The sequence below is a fragment of the Gekko japonicus genome, unplaced genomic scaffold (assembly GCF_001447785.1).
Source record: "Gekko japonicus isolate JY-2015 unplaced genomic scaffold, Gekko_japonicus_V1.1 scaffold270, whole genome shotgun sequence".
NCBI classification, from domain to species: Eukaryota; Metazoa; Chordata; class Lepidosauria; order Squamata; family Gekkonidae; genus Gekko; species Gekko japonicus.
Window position 1 is genome coordinate 346,073 of NW_015170282.1, and position 19,076 is coordinate 365,148.

The 19,076-nt window shown below is 45.1% G+C and overlaps 2 protein-coding genes across 3 annotated transcripts in view; both read right to left on the bottom strand.

Annotated features, from left to right (window-relative positions):
* LOC107115978 (60 kDa lysophospholipase-like) overlaps nucleotides 1-5,360 on the bottom strand; it is a 121,537-nt gene extending 116,177 nt beyond the window's left edge. Inside the window, exon 1 of the mRNA XM_015417790.1 lies at nucleotides 5,195-5,360. Within this exon, the coding sequence (XP_015273276.1) occupies nucleotides 5,195-5,360 (166 nt within the window). The remainder of the gene's footprint in view (nucleotides 1-5,194) is intronic.
* Nucleotides 5,361-15,753: 10,393 nt separating this feature from the next.
* LOC107115984 (60 kDa lysophospholipase-like) overlaps nucleotides 15,754-19,076 on the bottom strand; it is a 38,489-nt gene continuing 35,166 nt past the window's right edge. The window contains exons 15-16 of one of the 2 annotated variants that reach the window (XM_015417800.1): nucleotides 16,864-16,924; nucleotides 16,377-16,450 (exon numbers count right to left, since the gene is read on the bottom strand). In XM_015417800.1, the coding sequence (XP_015273286.1) occupies nucleotides 16,437-16,450; nucleotides 16,864-16,924 (75 nt within the window). In that variant the 3' untranslated portion in view covers nucleotides 16,377-16,436. Of the gene's footprint in view, nucleotides 16,451-16,863; nucleotides 16,925-19,076 lie in introns of both variants that reach the window. The other variant, XM_015417801.1, reaches the window with a different exon arrangement.

The following is a 19,076-nucleotide window of genomic DNA, read 5'->3' on the forward strand; positions in this document are numbered from 1 at the left end:
GGAAAGATCGTGGAGGAAACGGGAAATCAGTGCACAGTAGCATTATGATGCTACAGGAAAGAAGGAACAAAAAAATGCTTCTGAATAAGCATCCGAGCCGTGTAATAACTGTTATCCCAGTAATCCTTAAGGTAATCTTGAAAAGACAGACAGTACTACCCCCTCAAAAGAATATCCAGCTTCTAACCCTCATGACTATGGAAGAAGCAGAAAAATATACAGCGAAGGGGAAAGGAGTCAAGAGAGGCTCTGTGCCTTTAAGAGTTGCATGACATGAGAGGCGGAAATCCATTAGGTGCCACATCTCCCCATCACTGTATAGATCCAGAGGAGTTAGCTGTTGCTGCAAATAGTAAAAAGTCCAGTAGCGCCTTTAACACTAACCAACTTTATTGTAGCATAAGCTTCCGAGAAACACAGATCTCTTCGTCAGATGCATCTGACGAAGAGAGCTGTGTTTCTCGAAAGCTTATGCTACAATAAAGTTTGTTGAGATTCCCAGATGTTGATGCATCTGATAAACAGAGCTGTGTTTCTCGAAAGCTTATACTACAATACAGTTGCTTAGTCTAAAATAAAGTTTGTTAGTCTTAAAGGTGCTACTGGGACTTTTTACCATCACTGTATAGCCATGGAACAGAAAGCCTCACTGCTGAATTTCTGCCTGGCACATGGCTGTTCATAGCACAGAGCACACATATATCTAAAAGAGGATTGGGGGGAGAGGTCTTCACTCAGCAATGTCCCCTGTCTGTCCCTGTTCATTTATTTAAATATGTATACCTGCAGGTCTTAGGCTAAAACAAAAGATACACCCCCAAATGTCTGAGCAATGGGAAAGCCATTCAATAAACAAACAAAGGCTAACAAAAATGCCTAATGCTGGTCTGAAATGGCACCCTAGATAGTGAAACATCTGCCAAACCCTGAAACGACAACTAAAGTTGTCACATAGATGGAGATGGTCCCCAGAATATGAAGGACCCAGTTCCTTAAGGTCGAAGTGCAGCCACAGAGCATGGAGAAGTTAGGCATCCAATAGGTGTCAGGAAAAAAAATGGTTTAAATATTTCTTGGTGCTGCCCTACCTCACAGGGACGGCCTGCATCAAGTAGTCCTACAAGCTAACATCTCACCAAAGTTGAGTTGACAAGCTCCAGAGAGGAATATACTCTCAGGGATTAAATTATGCACTGGCCTCTGTGGGGAGGGGGGGGTCAGACCCCTCCTGGAGAGAAGTGGGATCCAGGACTATTGAGAGAACTCCCCACAATCCTCCCCATCTTTCCAGAGATTCACAGAAACAAGTACGGTTTATTCAGCAACAGTACAGTTTATTCAGAAACAGACAGATAACAAACAATTGCCAAAACCACTTAGCCTCCCAGAGACAAGAGAACAAAGCGACAGACTTAGATACACACAGAGAGAAACAAGATATAACTGACAGTGTGCCATGGAGCTGCAGATCAGATGGTGTGGACAACAGGATCTCCTCCAGATCAGTGTTCCCTCTAAGCTGAGTTAGTGTGAGCTAGCTCAGTTTTTTAGCCTCCGGCTCACACATTTTTGTCTTAGCTCAGGAGGGATGGCTCCAGAGCAAACTAATTTATGCAGCAGCCAAATCGCTCGCTCACAACTTTAATACCAGTAGCTCACAAAGTAGAATTTTTGCTCACAAGACTCCACATCTTAGAGGGAACATTGCTCCAGATGTGGAGAGGTTGACCGTATGCTGAGTTCTGGGTCTCTACTTACACCGTGTTCAAAACAACTGCCAACGATGCCATGACAGATCACCGTAAACACGCATAACTACATATTCTGTACATGTTACAAGTGTCCTTGATGGATAAGACAGAATGAACCCTCCTTCGGGTCTTACCTGGAACTTACAAATTGTATGTTCTCATAGGGTGTGCCTTGGGGTAGTTTGGTGTAGTGGTTAGAAGCATGGACACTAATCTGGGAGAACAGGGTTTGATTCCCCACTCCTCTACATGCAGCTGCTGGTCCGACCTTGGGTCAGTCATAAGTTCTTTCAGAGCTGTTCTCTCAAGGACAGTTCTTGAGAGAGCTCTCTCAGCCCCACCTACTTTACAGGGTGTCTGTTGTGGGTAGAGGAAGGGAAAGGAGTTGTAAGCCACTCTGAGACTCCATACACAAATCCATTTTTTCATTGCACAAAGAATCACAGAATCATAGAGTTGGAAGGGACCTCCAGGGTCACCTAGTCCAACCCCCTGCACAAGGCAGGAAATTCACAAATACCTTCCCCCCCCCACCCCCAGTGACCACTGTTCCATGCCCAGAAGATGACAAAAAACCCTCCAGGATCTCCAGTCAAACTGGCCTGGAGAAAAATTGCTTCTTTGCCCCAAAGTGGCGATCAGAACTTCCCTGGGCGTGTAAGAATCATACCTAAAGGTAGAGCCTTTGTACAACATAACCTCTAACTTTTCTATTGCTGGCCACAGGTACAAACTGTACATGATGCCGTACATCCATGATTTGAACTCAAGAGCTATTATTTGGTCCTAATGTAAACTCTCGGGCAATCCCTCCCCTGATATATACGTATATCTCAAGCATCATGACCAACTTTTTCAAATACCGCTAGATCCCTATTTAAATAGACACGCCTTTAAAATATCTGCATAAAATCCATAATTTGAAGATTCTAGTTCATCTGTTTTCCCATCTCTGCTTATCCTGAACATGGGAGCTATATCTACTCTAAAATTGTTTCCAAATTTGGGTGAAACCATCACATTAAATGCCATTCTGCAAGCTACTTAAGATAGCTCTGGGATTGTCACACCACCCAGATTGTTAGTTGGAATAGGTGTTCAAGATGTTGGTTGAATGAACAGTAACGCAAATACATAAAACAAAGTTTGGATCCCACGGCACTTTTTAAAACTAACGAAGTTTTATTCAAGGCATAAGCTTTCATGTGCGTGGATAAAATTAAAGGTGCCACTGGACTCGAACTTTGTTTTGCTGTTTCAAACCAACACAGCCATCCACCTGTAAGTACATCAGTAATGTGGATGAGCATGCACTGAAAAGAGAGGAGAAATGGCACATTCTAACAATCCTGCTTTGGAAAACTGTAAGCTTGATTAATATTGGCAGCAGAGAGTAAAAGTTAGTTCAACTTAAGCCCCTGCCACACGGCAGGGAAAACACGGTGCGAAGCGCGGCTTTTAAAAGCCGCGCCAAAAAAGAAACGCCGCGGCGGGATCCCGCGGATCCCGTTAGCCGCGCGTCGTTGCTCCCCGGCATGATCAGATGCCGGGGAGGAAGATACGAGTGGGAGGGGGAGGCTGCCGTGGGAGGGGCAGGGGGCTGGGGATGCGGCAGCGGCAAGACGCGTCGCCGATCCCACGACCAGGATGATGCGGCCCAAATGGATGAACCACCGAAGGTAGGTGGTTCATTTTTGCCGCGCTTCATCGGGGGAAGGGCCGGATCGGAGACGGGAGCGCAACGCCAGGCAGATGTTGACGTCGGCCCACTCTTGTCCCAAAATGGCTCGTATGAACAGGGCCTTAGTTCAACATTGAGTTGAATGTCTGCATGGAGCCTTCATGTACACCATTCTCCCTAGGCAATCAGAAACCCACAAAACGTGCTGCACAGAGACAACCTCGATTCACACATTCAGCTGAACGTGTATATGTGTGTGTGTTTAACAACCACTACACACACACACACACACACAGGGCTGCAGTGGCTCAAGTGGTTAAGACACTGAACTGCAGACCGGAAGGTCGGTAGTTCAGCAGTTTGAGATCCGAGTAGCACATGACGGAGTAAGCTCTCGTCTCTGATCCCTGCTCCTGCCAACCTAGCAGTTCGAAAGCAAGAAATTGCAAGTAGATAAATAGGTACCACTTTGGTGGGAAGGTAACAGTGTTCCGTGCGCCTCGGCATTTAGTCATGCCGGCCACATGACCACGGAAACGTCTTTGGACAGCGCTGGCTCTTCGGCTTTGAAATGGAGGTGAGCACCGCATCCCTAGAGTTGGATTCAACTGGCTTTCGAGCAAGGGAAACCTTTACCTTTATGCACACACACACTCATCCCAATGCTCCCGCTTGGGGACTGCCTTAGTCAGCTATGTCAGGCTGAAATTCAACAGACATCTGTAGATGCACTGAATAATGCTCCACCTGTTGAATTTTTACCTGTCTGAAAGGAGCCTTGTGAAGTTTTAGCAAACACTTCCAGAATTAACGGAAGTTTGGTCATAACAAAACTGTTTAGGAAAAATGACTTCCTTTTTTATCTTTTTACTGGACTTTGCAGCATCTTGTGTGTGCGAAGTGCCCTGGAGTTGCTTCCTGGGGCGCCTTAGAGACCAACAAAATTTTATCACCACATAAATTGAAGTGGGCTGGCTCTAGCCCATGAAACCTTCTGCTTGGAGCGACATATTTTTGATCTTTAAGGTGCCACGGACTCCAGTAAAAACAGGTTAAAAAGGAAGTCACATTTGGAATTATTATTATCTTTTTACCTCTCCAGTCTTCGTGTCTGCTTACGAACCCTTTAACAAAAGAGAACTTCCAGTGGTGTGACCCAATTTTCAAGATTGCTTATTTAAAGTATTTGATTATTAAACCTACCCAACGTGCAGTTCTTCTGCAACAATGCCCATTCTATCCTACCATTTTCCTTGCCCGTGATTTCATCATCTGCCTGCTGTCCTGCACTATCCACAGTGTTTATTGCGAAAACTACTTTTAAAACCTTAAAAAAGGATTAAGACGCATGCAGCATCTTGGTGGGGGTTGGAGGACAGGTGGCAAAGCGGAGTTATTCTACCAGGACAGGTATTGGAGCTGGGAACCCTAGTGCGCATCCAGGGGAACTGCCCTGGATACACACTAGGGTTGCCAGCTCCAGGTTCAGAAATACCTGGAGATTTAAGGGAGGATCCTGCCAGAGTGGGGTTTAGTGAGGGGAGGGACCTCGGTGGGGATATACAATGCCATGCAGCCCACCTCCTAAAGCAGCCACCTTCTCCAGGAGAAGCAGAACAAACGCTTTAAATGAAGAAAGAGCAATTTAAGTGACGGACGTCGTCCGGAGATCCGCTGCCATTCCGGGAGATCTCCAGCCCCCACCTGGAGGCTGGCAACCCCAGCCTGCGCGCCCCACGCATTCACTCGCTCGCTCACTCACCCTGCGTCTGCGGCACCATCCCGATGGTCCCCCCCGTGTTGATCACCAGCACCCGCACTTCGACCACGGGCTTGCAGCCGCCCCCGATCTCGAGCACCTGGGGGGCGGGCTCGACGAAGGAGAGGGCTTTGCCCAACCCGCGGGCCGTTTGCTCGGACTCGACCATGACCGTCGGAACCCGCGGCCGGCTAACGTGCGGGCACATAAACCGGCTCTTGGCGCCGCCCCTTTCCGAACTGGCCTGCGCTCATTGGCCGAGGAGGCCTCGACCGGCCTCTCCCGAGGACCAATTGCCACCGCCGCCGCCTCCCGTCGTCGTCCCCCTACCCGTGAGGGGCGCCGCCGCCTGAGGGAGAGGGGCCGGTGCCCAAAGGGCGGGAAATGCCCGCCCGGCGCTGCTTCTTCCCTCCCGGGGGTGGCCGGAGAGGGAAGACAAAAGGGCTGCAAAGGCAGCGGCGGCTGGTTTACCTCAGAGCGGCGGGATGACCGCGGCGGAGGGTTGGAGAGAGCGGGCGGATTAGCCGCTGCGCCTCTTTCCCGCCCTTTTGTTGGGACAGGCGGAGGGCCGGGGGAGAAGCGGCGTGCTTAGCCGGAGGCTTTCTCAATGCGGGGAATGAAATCGGTTTTTTGTGGGGGGTTTTTGTGGGGGGGGTTTCAAAAGGTCCAATTAAAAAAAAAAAAGTTCTATTGAAATCCGCTGGTGAGCTTTGATTCACAAAAGCGTGTCTGCCTTGTAAGATTTCGTTGGCTCTTCAGGTGCTGCTGGGCTTGACTTTGGGAAAATAGATTTTATGTTATTTGGGGGGGGACAGATAGATTTTAATTTTTTTAAAAAAAACTTTAAACATACATACAATTTGTTCCAAAGTACATGCATCTTCCAAATTACAAATACAAATTCTAGTGATTTAACCCTCTTTAACAGCACAACCTATACTAAACTACAAATCCACCAGTTTTAAACAACAGTAATTCATAAATTTAACAATTCAGCGCTTTACTGATTTAACCATTCTACAGATTGACATGTTTAACAAATTAATCCATTTGATGGTTAAGTTTATGCTGAACTTATATTTTGTACTGTATACTTATTTATTGACTTTATTGTTTTTGTACTTGATTTGGGTTGTTCTACTACTACAACAACAGAATTAATACAAAGTTTGAGTCCAGTGGCACATTTAAGACCAACAAAGTTTTATTCATGGTATAAGCTTTTGTGTGCTCTCACACTTCCTCAAGTACAGATACACAGGGAAGTTTATACCTTGAATAGAACTTTGTTGGTCTTAAAGGCACCGCTAGACTCAAACTTTGTCTGGCTGCTTCAGACCAACATAACTACCCCACCAGACTGAATACAGTTACCCTCACCTGAAACTTTCCATTAAAAAATGGAACAGAAAGGAGACCGTATTAACTTTTCAGAAATGGGGGAGGGAGACTTAACATATTTTATAAAGCTTCTGTTATAAAAGAAAAGATGGCAGCTTAAATTGCCCAGAAATGAAGGAGACGAGGTGGAGAATGTTTCACTGAGTCCCAAACATTTTTTTGGGAAAACCCTTGGATGGCAATAACTGAACACTCATGAGCAGGAGTGACAGGGAGAATAAACTAACTTTTGAGTTCTTTTTGAGGGAGTGTCTGACTTCCAAAGAAGTGTGGGAAGGGGTTGTGAAGACTTCTAAGTGGAGCGTAATTAAAGGACCAGAAATGGGAGATGATAGCCAGTGGATAACCTCAAGAAGGTGTGCAAGGACCCCATAGAAGATGTTTGGAAGGGGGATGGAGAATGGAAAGAAGACAGATACGTAAAGAAGAGGTAAAACAAAGAATAAAAGGACTGAATGTGCGCAAAGATGTACCTGTAGGCGACATACAAGGAGAGCGAAATGGGGGCCTGCACATTTGTAGGCAAGCACTGTGATCAACAGTTAGGTTGATCAGTTTTGTAGTGGCACACGGTTTTGACAGGGATGAGAGCAAAACAATAGAGAAGTCTGAGAAATATTTCCTCTGTTAGAACGATCGAGTACATACATCAGAAACTTGAGCTGGCACAGTGTGATAAGGAAATAACGGCTGGAAATAAATGGAGGGCTTGGTGGCTGTGGTTGGAGGGAACTGAACCTCCCATAATGTAAGAGATAATATGTAAAAGGAGAATATACAGGACTCTTTTTGTAGAAAAAGCCCAGCAGGAACTCATTAGCATATTAGGCCACACCCCTGACTGCACAGCTCATTAGCACATTAGGCCGCACCCCCATGTTACCAGAAGTGTGGTTATCCAGCCACACCCACCTTTTGCTTGTTATTCTGTGTACCTTGTTTGTTGTCAAAACCCAGGGCTTTTTTTGTAGCAGGAACTCCTTTGCATGTTAATGTAGCCAATCCTAATGAGTTTCTGCTGTTGGGGGTGGCCTATTATGCTAATGAGTTCCTGCTGGGCGTGGCCAACTTGGGAGCCAGCCGGAACTCCGTTCCTGTGCGTTCCTGCCCCAAAATAGCCCTGAGAATATATATATATATATAGCAGTAATATATATATATCAGTAATAAAAGTTTTGTATATTGTATGAAGATGTGGCAAAAGATATTGTAAAATGGTGTTAGTATGTTTTATATTCCCCCTCATGGATCACTGCCTTGTCGTGGCGAGGGGGCTTGCGCAGTTCAATGAAGCTGTGGGCTATGCCGTGAAGGGCCACCCAAGACGGACAGGCCACAGCAGAGAACTCAGACCAAGCGTGATCCACCTGGAGAAGTAATGGCAACCCACTCCAGTATGTTTGCCAAGAAAACCCCATGGACAGTATCAAAAGGCTAAAAGATATGACGCCGGAAGATGAGCCCCTCAGGTCGGAAGGTGTCCAATATGCTACTGAGGAAGAGCAGAGGACAAGTACAAGTAACCCCAGAAAGAGTGAAGCGGCTGGGCCAAAGCCGAAAGGACCCTCAGTTGTGGATGTGTCTGATGGTGAAAGGAAAGTCCAATGCTGCAAAGAACAATACTACATAGGAACCTGGAATGTAAGATCTATGAATCAAGGTAAGCTTGACGTGGTCAAAAATGAGATGGCAAGACTGAACATCGATATCCTAGGAATCAGTGAACTAAAGTGGACAGGAATGGGCGAATTTAACTCAGAAGACCATTATATCTACTACTGTGGCCAGGAATCTCGTAGAAAAAATGGTGTGGCCTTTATAGTCAACAAGAGAGTGCAAAAGGCAGTACTGGGATACAATCTCAAAAATGACAGAATGATTTCTGTCCGATTCCAAGGCAAACCATTCAACATCACAGTAATCCAAGTCTATGCCCCAACCACTGATGCAGAAGAGGCTGAAGTGGACCGGTTCTATGAAGACCTACAACACCTCCTAGAACTAACACCAAAAAATGATGTCCTCATCATCATAGGGGACTGGAATGCTAAAGTAGGAAGTGAAAAGGTAACTGGAATAACAGACAAGTTTGGCCTTGGAAAGCAAAATGAAGCAGGGCAAAGGTTAACAGAGTTTTGTCAAGAGAACACACTGGTCATAGCGAACACCCTTTTCCAACAACCTAAGAGGCGACTCTACACATGGACATCACCAGATGGGCAACACCGAAATCAGATTGACTATATAATTTGCAGTCAAAGATGGAGAAGCTCTATCCAGTCAGTAAAAACAAGACCTGGAGCTGACTGTGGTTCAGATCATGAGCTACTCATTGCAAAATTCAGACTTAAACTGAAGAAAATTGGGAAAACCACGAGGCCATTCAGGTTTGACCTAGATCGCATCCCTGATGAATATACAGTAGAGGTGAAGAATAGATTCAAGGGTCTGGATTTGATAGATAGAGTGCCTGAAGAACTATGGACAGAGGTTCGTGACATCGTACAGGAGGCAGCAATCACCACCATACCAAAGAAAAAGAAATGCAAGAAAGCAAAATGGCTTTCTGATGAGGCTTTACAAATAGCAGAGGAAAGAAGGAAAGCGAAAGGCAAAGGCGAAAAGGAAAGATTTACCCAACTGAACGCAGATTTCCAGAGAACAGCAAGGAGAGATAAGGAGGCCTTCCTGAATGAACAGTGCAAAGTAATAGAAGAAAACAATAGAATGGGAAGGACTAGAGATCTCTTCAAGAAAATTGGAGAAATCAAGGGAGCGTTCCATGCAAAGCTGGCCATGATAAAGGACAAAAACGGTAGGGACCTAACAGAAGCAGAAGAGATTAGGAAAAGATGGCAAGAATACACAGAAGAACTATACAAGAAAGACCTCAATGTCCTTGACAAACACGACGGTATAATCACTGACCTTGAGCCAGACATCCTGGAATGTGAAGTTAAATGGGCCTTAGAAAGCATTACTAACAACAAAGCTAGTGGAGGTGATGGTATTCCAGCTGAGCTATTCAAAGTCTTAGAAGATGATGCTGTTAAAGTTCTGCACTCCATTTGCCAGCAAATTTGGAAAACGCAACAGTGGCCACAGGATTGGAAAAGATCAGTATACATTCCAATCCCAAAGAAGGGCAATGCCAAGGAATGTTCAAACTATCGCACAATTGCACTCATATCACACGCTAGCAAGGTCATGCTCAAGATCCTACAAGCTAGGCTTCAACAGTACGTGGATAGAGAACTACCAGAAGTACAAGCTGGGTTTCGAAGAGGTAGAGGAACTAGAGATCAAATTGCCAACATTCGCTGGATTATGGAGAAAGCAAGAGAGTACCAGAAAAATATCTACTTCTGCTTCATTGACTATGCTAAAGCTTTTGACTGTGTGGATCACAACAAACTATGGCAGGTCCTTAAAGAGATGGGAGTACCAGACCACCTCACATGTCTCTTGAGAAACCTGTATAAGGGCCAAGAAGCGACAGTTAGAACCGGATACGGAACAACTGATTGGTTCAGCATAGGAAAAGGAGTACGACAAGGATGTATACTGTCACCTTGCTTATTTAATATATATGCAGAGTACATCATGCGAAATGCTGGCCTGGATGAATCACAAGCGGGAATTAAGATTGCTGGGGAAAAGATCAACAACCTCAGATATGCAGATGATACCACTCTAATGGCTGAAAGTGAAAAGGATCTAAAGAGCCTCTTGCTCAGAGTAAAAGAGGAGAGCGCAAAAGTGGGCTTGAAGCTCAACATCAAAAAAACTAAGATCATGGCATCCGGCCCCATCACTCCTTGGCAAATAGAAGGGGAAGTCGTGGAAGTAGTGACAGACTTCACGTTCCTGGGATCCCAGATCACCGCAGACTGTGACTGCAGCCATGAAATTAAAAGACGCCTGCTCCTTGGGAGGAAAGCGATGGCGAACCTAAACAGCATGATAAAAAGTAGAGACATCACCCTGCCAACAAAAGTCCGCATGGTCAAAGCAATGGTATTCCCAGTAGTCATGTATGGCTGTGAGAGTTGGACTATAAGGAAGGCCGAGCGCCGAAGAATAGATTCTTTTGAACTATGGTGCTGGAGAAGACTCTTGAGAGTCCCTTGGACTGCAAGAAGAACAAATCAGTCAATCCTCAAAGAAATCAACCCTGACTGTTCCCTGGAAGGCCAGATAATGAAACTGAAGCTCAAATACTTTGGCCACCAAATGAGAAGGGAGCACTCACTGGAAAAGACCCTGATGCTGGGAAAGATTGAAGGTCAAAGAAGACAGGGACGGCAAAGGATGAGATGGTTAGACAGTGTCAGCGATGCAACGAACATGAAATTGAGCCAACTTCGGAGGACGGCGGAAGACAGGAGAGCCTGGCGGGAGATTGTCCATGGGGTCGCGAAGAGTCGGACTCGACTGTGCGACTGAACAACAACAACAAATGTTTTATATTTGAAGAATATCAATATTTGTTTATATTTGTTAAAAATGTAAAGATACTGTGAGGTTTTGTATGTATTTTTTAAAATGTTCTGTAGTATGGTTTGTAATGGGATACAAATGTATTATTCCCCCCAAAAAAAAAAAAATCCCCCAAAATTAGGGGGTTGAAAGGCTTTGAAATGCTATAAAACTTCCATTATAAAAAAGGCCATAGTCCAATCCTCCCCTAAAATGAAGGCAATGCCCTTAGATTTTATTAATTTTTTCATTTTAAAAATAAACAAGACCCCATACCAAACCTCCCAAAATTTAAGGAGGGAAAGGTGGTCAGATTTTGTAAAATTTCCATTAAAGACATACGACAAACCTCTGCCAACAGAGAAAAAACACATTCACATTTTATAAAAGTCACTATTTCAGACCTCACAAAAATGAAATTGCCAAAGGCAAAACAAATGGAAAGTGAGGAAGGGGGTGGAGGAAGAAAATCCATATTGGGGGGGGGGGAATCTAATAGCAACCATCTGCTCCACTGGTTGGAAATGCAGAGGTAGTTTGCATGGACTAGGATACTGATCCTCCACTGGCATTAGAAAAAGAACAGAACTACATCTCTCCTTAAAATCATGTGCAGAGAAGTATCGAAAGACTGCAAAAAATCCTTCTGCCAAAGTATTTGGTGATGATAGGACAAAAAGGTTAATTCTAAAAACATTGCTTTTTTATTTTTTGCTATTGTGCTGCTGCAGGGGTTAATTCTTAGAAGGGGAGCCTATTAAAATGCACTCTCTGAACTGCAAGCCCTTCTTGATCCCAAGTACGATGAATGGGTTGTGGTCATGCATTGTTTAAAGAAATGCATATTGCATGTGCTCAGAATTATTATTTTTTTTAAAAAAAAAAAAGCTCAGAAACTCATCACTTAACCCAAATGCTTACAGAGCCATCTAAATCTTCAGGGTCAGAGGTGACTTGTACAGCAAGAAGGAAACCATCAAGGACCCTACAGTATCCAGATGCAAACCCAACAGTTCAAAATAGCACCTTTCATTTCAGCAGATGAATCCAAAACAAGTTTATACATGTTAAAGTCATTACCCTCTCCCCTCAAGTCAAAATGAAATGCTACCTGTTCCTATTCCAAACCCCATCTTACTTTTTAAATGCTCTCCATCTTTGGACCTGAACTATGTGTTTTATCCCTCATCATCCCCCCCTCCCCATGGGAAGTTATAGAGTCACCCCATTGGTTTATCCAAATTAATTAATCTACTCTGAGTTGCAACAGCTCTTCAGGGTTTCAGGTCAAAGTCTCTCACTGTACTGTGTTCGTTTGTGTTAAGTGCCGTTAACTCGTTTCCAACTTATGGTGACCCTGTGCATTAATGACCTCCGAAATGTCCTATCGTTAACAGCCTTGCTCAGGTCTTGCAAACTGAGAGCTTTGGCTTCCTTGACTGAGTCAATCCATCTCATCTTGGGTCTTCCTCTTTTCCTGCTGCCTTCAACTTTTCCTAGCAGGATTGTCTTTTCCAGCAACTCTTATCTTCTCATAATGTGACCAAAGTACAACAGCCTCAGTTTAGTCATTTTAGCTTTTAGAGAGAGTTCAGGCTAGGGAGTGTTCATTATACTACCTGATCCTTTTAACTGAAGATACTAGGGGTAGAATTTGGGATGTTTTGCATGCCAAGCCAATGCTCTACCACTGCTCTACCACTTGGGATATTTTACATGCCAAGCCAATGCTCTACCCTCCCCCTCCGTATGCTCGAGATCATCTCCTAACCACCCTCTTTCACTCTTCATATTCACTATGGACTTATTCACACATGCATGTTCCTCACTGATAACTGCAAGATCAAGTGATAACTTCCATGTGTGAATGGACTGTCATAAATACACTTTCTCAAACTCAATGCTTTTCGGTGGAGTCAGTTCACATGCATAGCTGCCAGCCAGCAAGTATACCAAGACAGAGGAATCACAGCCAATGAAACACAGGCCACTGAGAACAAGAAACTGTGATACGGTGCACAAAAAATAAAGTTATCAAACAAGTTACGTTTCCTTATTTTTCATATAATATTCTTACTTTTTAACACATTCACTTATCAGGTTACATATTTTAATTGCTAAATGGAAAACGATATAAGTCCAGTCCAAATGGAAAACCCTATAAGTTCAATACAAACAAATGTCTGTGTAGAATCCAAAGAGATTTCTATCCAAGGAGTCCAAAAAGGATAAGATATCCAGAAGAGAAGTTTATCACATAGAAGAGCGGATCATAGTGTGCCTGCTTTCCCCCTCTTTGGATATTTGTCTACCATTGATTCTCGGCTGAGGAAAAGTCCCACAACTTGAAACAAGCAACATTCAAATCCGGATATCTCATCCTCTTTGTAGCCATTAAGTATATACAGTAAATAAGTGGTGTTATGTATTGGGATTGAATAATCCCTGATTGAATTACCCCAGAGACTGGCTGAGTTTGGAGCATAAGAACAATAGCCTGCCAGGATTCTGAAAGTAACCAATCTAGTAGTAATGTTATGTAAATAGCCTATCACTGGGAGTGGGGTGTGTTTGGGTGTGGCAATTGCATGCTATTTAATAGAGCCGAGGCTCCGGAGTCTTGTCTTGTGCTTGCTGAAATCACTAATAAAGTAGAACTGATCACTAGGCTTGTGGTCTGTTCATCCATGGAACCCACTATTTAACAAGTGAACAGGGATAAAGTTACGGACAAGAAAGTGTGAACCAACGATGCTGCCCCCTGTGTGTAAATAAATTCCATGAAATGCAGGCGTGTACTTGGGCTGGAATGGGCTCAGGTTGCCAGATTTGGTTTGGGAAATTCTTGAAGATTTGGGGATACAGGCTGCGGAGGGTGGGGTTTGGGAAGGGAAGGCACCTCAAGCAGGGTATGTTGCCATAACAAAGCAGCCAGATTTCTTCAGGGGAACTGACCTCTAGTCTGGAAATCAGTTATAATTCGGGGAGATCTCCAGGCCCTATCTGGTGGGTAAAGGTAAAGGTAAAGGTTCCCCTTGCTCGAAAGCCAGTCGAATTTGACTCTAGGGTTGCGCTGCTCATCTCTGTTTCAAAGCCGAAGAGCCAGCGCTGTCCGAAGACGTTTCCGTGGTCATGTGGCCAGCATGATGACTAAACAAAACAGACCTCCCAGTAATCACACAGCCAAGGAAACAAGACAAAACTGGGGCCAAGACAAAACTGGGGACTAAACACCAAGGCGCACGGAACGCTGTTACCTTCCCACTGAAGTAGTACCTATTTATCTACTTGCAATTTCTTGCTTTCAAACTGCTAGGTTGGCAGGAGCTGGAACTAGAGATGGGAGCTCACTCCGTCATGCGGCACCCTGGGTCTCGAACTGCTGAACTACTGACCTTCCACAGCCTGCAGTTCAGCATCTTAACCACTTGAGCCACCGCAGCTCCAGATCTGGTGGTTACTACTCAGATTAATGCCATATGGCCTAAGGGCAGGCTGGAAACCAACAGGATCCTGAGGAGAGCCAAGGTCCCCCTCGGTTTAAAATCAGGGTTTGGTGTGCTATAGTTCTGACAGTGAACGTTTGAATGTAAACTCTACCAGTGGTGCCCTTCATGTTCATGTTACACGTTAATTTGCTGTTCAGCCTCTGTCTAGAAATCTGAACCTTACCATTCCAATGTATTTGAAAAAGGGTGCATGCACACGAAAGCTCGTGCCTTGAAGAAAACTTAGTTGGTCTTAAAGGTGCCACCGGACTCCAAATTTGTCCACTAGGACCCTGTTCGCTAAGCATCTTTTCAGACCAGATATTATTTCAATCCACTGTGATCAGATTCCTTTGCATTGAAAGCAAAGCCACTGGTGTCCAGAGCACATCACAGCACAGAGTCAGGGTACCACTGGAATGCATAAACCATTTACATTCCCCCAGCTCCAAGGCACGCCTAATACAACCATATCTTTTGCGCCTCCTCTTTGGCTTCATCAAGGCAATGTGAACCCTTTCCAGCTATAGGCTGCTGGGCAACCCTTAAGTATCCAGAATCCAACCCATCCATTGATAAGGGCAGCCTAACATCTGATCCACCCAGGAGGAGTCATCAAGAGGACATTTAAACCCATCATTCATGCCTGATCCCTCAGACCATCCAACAACTACCCTACCTTGGAATGTCAGGTATTTCCTTCCTAATCTTCCTGCCAGGTTTTCACAGCAGTTATCATCAAACTCTCCAGTCAAATAAAAACTTCATATCTTGGACCAATCCCGACCTGGGAAAGTGGGGTCTCAAGTGGGTGGAAAACGTGCCAGGTTCTCCCACTACCTGGATACCCCGTACACTTCTCAGTTCCCCTTTTCCTCCTCAATGCTCTGCCACCTTGGACGTCTGCTGCATGGACTTCCCGCGATTCTCAAGCCTCTCACACACCTTGGATCAGGTAGTAGTCCCCCTTCTGAACCTCCTTCCCTCCCTATGCTTGTTTCTTCCCCTCATCCTCACTCTAGTCTCAGTTTCATGTGTGTGTGTGTGTGAGCGCTTGGGAAATCAGTTCTCAGGTACTTAGAGTAGTTTATATTTTTAATTTTTTAAATTTTATTTTATATACAATAAAATTCTCTCTCTCTCTCTCTCTCTCTCTCTCTCTCTCTCTCTCTCTCCGTAATTTTAATTTGGGGTATCACTACTGAGATCCTCTCTGTTATACACAGTCTACAAGATTTTGTGTTATTCCTTTCGGAACCTTATAATAAGCTAATTTCCCCTTCTCTGGGTCCAGTTCAGGTAACGACACCATGTTGTTTGTCATGTAATCCTGTCCTTGGTGATCCTATTCCACAATTTACAACATTTCGATTGTTTCCCCTGGACTAAATTCACCAAGGTACTTTACAATCTGTCCACAGTATGGCACCGGGGTGTGTGTGTGTGTCTATAATATACTGAAGTCACCATCTTTCCTTTGGGGTGGGGTTCCAGTTCTTTATCAGGATTTCCCAGCATTGATTATTAGAGATGTAATACATTCACATTACGGAGGGTAACTCCTATTAGACAGCAGAACGATGATGAGTCATGTCTGTAGTTTTGGCTGGTGGAGTATATGCCAAATAATTAATTAGTCCTTGCTCAATGCAACTTCTGCTGGTCATTCTTGAATTTTACAGGAATTGCACAGAAAATGGTGCCATTTACTGGACAGAGATGTGTTTCGTTTCTTCAGCAGTCCAAAGTCCAGCTCTTCCCATTCAACATGAAGAAAAGAGTAAAGGGGAAATCCATGTACTGTTCTCCAATTTAAAAGCCCCATCGGTCCAAATGCCATGGCTTCGAGGATATTCCACTAGTCACGGGTGTTCCATTCATTCTGAAGAGCCTATAAGGAGAAATCACACAAAGAATGATTAGTGTTAAATTCTACAAAGAGGGTTCTCTCAAGCTATTATTTATTTACTTCATTCATACTCCGCCTTCGTCCCAAGTGGAGGCCAAAGCGACTTACATCCTTTGCCTCTCCTCCATTTTATCAACACAACAACCCTGTGAGGTAGCTTAAGCTAAGGGAGAGTGACTGGCCCAAGGTCACCCAGCGAGCTCCACGGGGGAGTGGAAATTGGCCGAGTTCCGTGAATGCAGGAAGACAAGAAACCAACAATTACATAGAGCGCTGCTAAGCCCCCAACCCAAGTTCTTGCCTTCATCCTGGTCAACGGCTTCTGCAGTTGTGGTTATTGAAACCCAGTAATTTGTAAATGCTGGGGAAACTCAGATTTTTAGAAGAGGTCCTACCTCCCATGGATTTAACCGTGTTAAAGAAGTCCAGGACTTGATGGTTGCTTGCAGCGTCTGCCTGCAAATGAAAGTTTAAAACAGCATATACTACTCACCCCTAGTTCCAGATTATTTATGAAAAAATTAAGTAGTGCCAGCCCAAATATCGATTCTTGTGGGACCCCACTGCTTGCTTCCCTCCATTGTGAGAACTGTCCAGTTCGGTGCAGTGGTTAGGTGCGTGGACTCTAATCTGGGAGAACTGGGTTTGAGTCCCCACTCCTCCACTTGCAGCTGCTGGATGACCTTGGGCAAGCCATAGTTCTCTCAGACCTGTTCTCTCAAGAGCAGTTTCTCACAGAGCTCTCCGGGGTGTGTGGGCAGGAGTCTTTCACATAATCTCTTAGTAATCAGCGGTTCTCAACCTGTGGGTCGTGACCCGTTTGGGGGGTCAAACAACCCTTTCACAGGGGTCGCCTAAGACCATCGAAAAACACAAATTTTCGATGGTCTTAGGACAGAGCTCCCAAGTCTCACCAAATCACAGCGGGGGATCACTATGCTTTGATTATGTTCCATTTGTAACAATGAAAATACATCCTGCATATCAGATATTTACATTACGATTCATAATAGTAGCACACCCGGCGTCGGGTGTGTGTGCGCGCGCGCGTCACCCGGACGTGACGCAGGCACGCTGGGGGCGGGGCCACGGCCATACAAGGAAAAACCATAGGGTGTGGCCCCACCCCCAGCGTGCCTGCATCACTCCAGGTGACACGCACACCAGGGCAAAGTTCCCCCCGGGGCCCGATTCCGTGGCGGCGGGAAACGGGCCTCCGAGGCGGGGGGTTACCCGCCACCCGCCCCCACTTGGCAGCCCTACACTTAACACTGAGCTGAAGCTAAGAAATTCTAGGACCGTTTCCACCAGGTTCTTTTGCTCCACCACGACTCCTAAACAGGAGTGGTCTTTTCCCAAGTGTCCGGATGCTATCCTGGTGCATTTATGAGCTGTTGAGTTTTGCCCCCGCCTTGCTGCGGTCTGTCCTAATCCTAATTTGTATTCCCATTTGTCTGAGGAAGTGTGCTTCGCACATGAAGGATTACCCTTTGAGTAAAACTTTGTTGGCTTTAAAGGTACCACTGGACCCAGACGTTGTTCTCCTCCGCCTGAAACCCTGGAGAGCTGCTGCCAGTCAGAGTAGACAATAGCAACCCTGATAGAGCAACAAGCTGACCCAGGATAAAAGCAGCTTCATGTGCTGGTGTATTGTCCCAATTGTCAATATTTTTTAACAGTGAGGAACCCAGTCTGAATATGGCACAGCAAGCAATGCTCCCTCTAAGCTGTGGAGTCTCGTGAACAAAAATTCTACTCTGTGAGCGACCGGCATTAAAGTTGTGAGCGAGCGATTTGGCCACTGCATCAATTAGTTTGCTCTGGAGCCATCCTCCCTGAGCTGAGACGAAAAATGTGTGAGCCAGTGCTCCTGGCCTTCCACCAAAATAGGAGGTGGCTGAACATTACTTTCCCTCCATTTACATTGACCAGTATCTTTTTTCAATAAACTGAAATGGAATACAGAATGTAAAGACTGCAGATTTTTAGGCAAAATTACATCAACAGCAACATCATTCAACACTTTGCGAACTTTGAACGGGCCAATGTATTTCCAACCCAGTTTTTTACTGGGTCTTAACATCTTGATATTTTTTGTGGAGACATACACAGAATCTCCAGGTTTGACATCCCATTCTTTGGCCCTGTGTTTATCAGCTTGCGATTTGTATTTCTCCTTAGCAGAATCAAGAGTGTGACATAGGAGAGGCCAAGCAGATTGTAATGATTTGCACCACGAGCCCGCATCAGAGGGGGGGGTGGAGTCCTCCCCCGACCTGTCCAGAAAGGGGAGAGGAGGGCTATCATATCCAAACACAGCTTTAAATGGAGACATACCAATGGACGAGTGAAACGTGTTGTTATAACAATATTCAGCTAAAGGAAGCAATTCATACCAATCAGATTGTTGATAATTCGTGAAACAACGCAAATATTGCTCTAACGTTTGATTAAGACGTTCTGTCTGGCCGTCGGTCTCGGGATGGTAAGCGCTGCTTAACCCCTGCTCCACCCCCATGAGAGACAACAATTCCCGCCAAAATTTAGAAACAAATTGAGTTCCCCTGTCTGAAATGACCTTGGCAGGTAAAAGATGAAGGCGGACCAC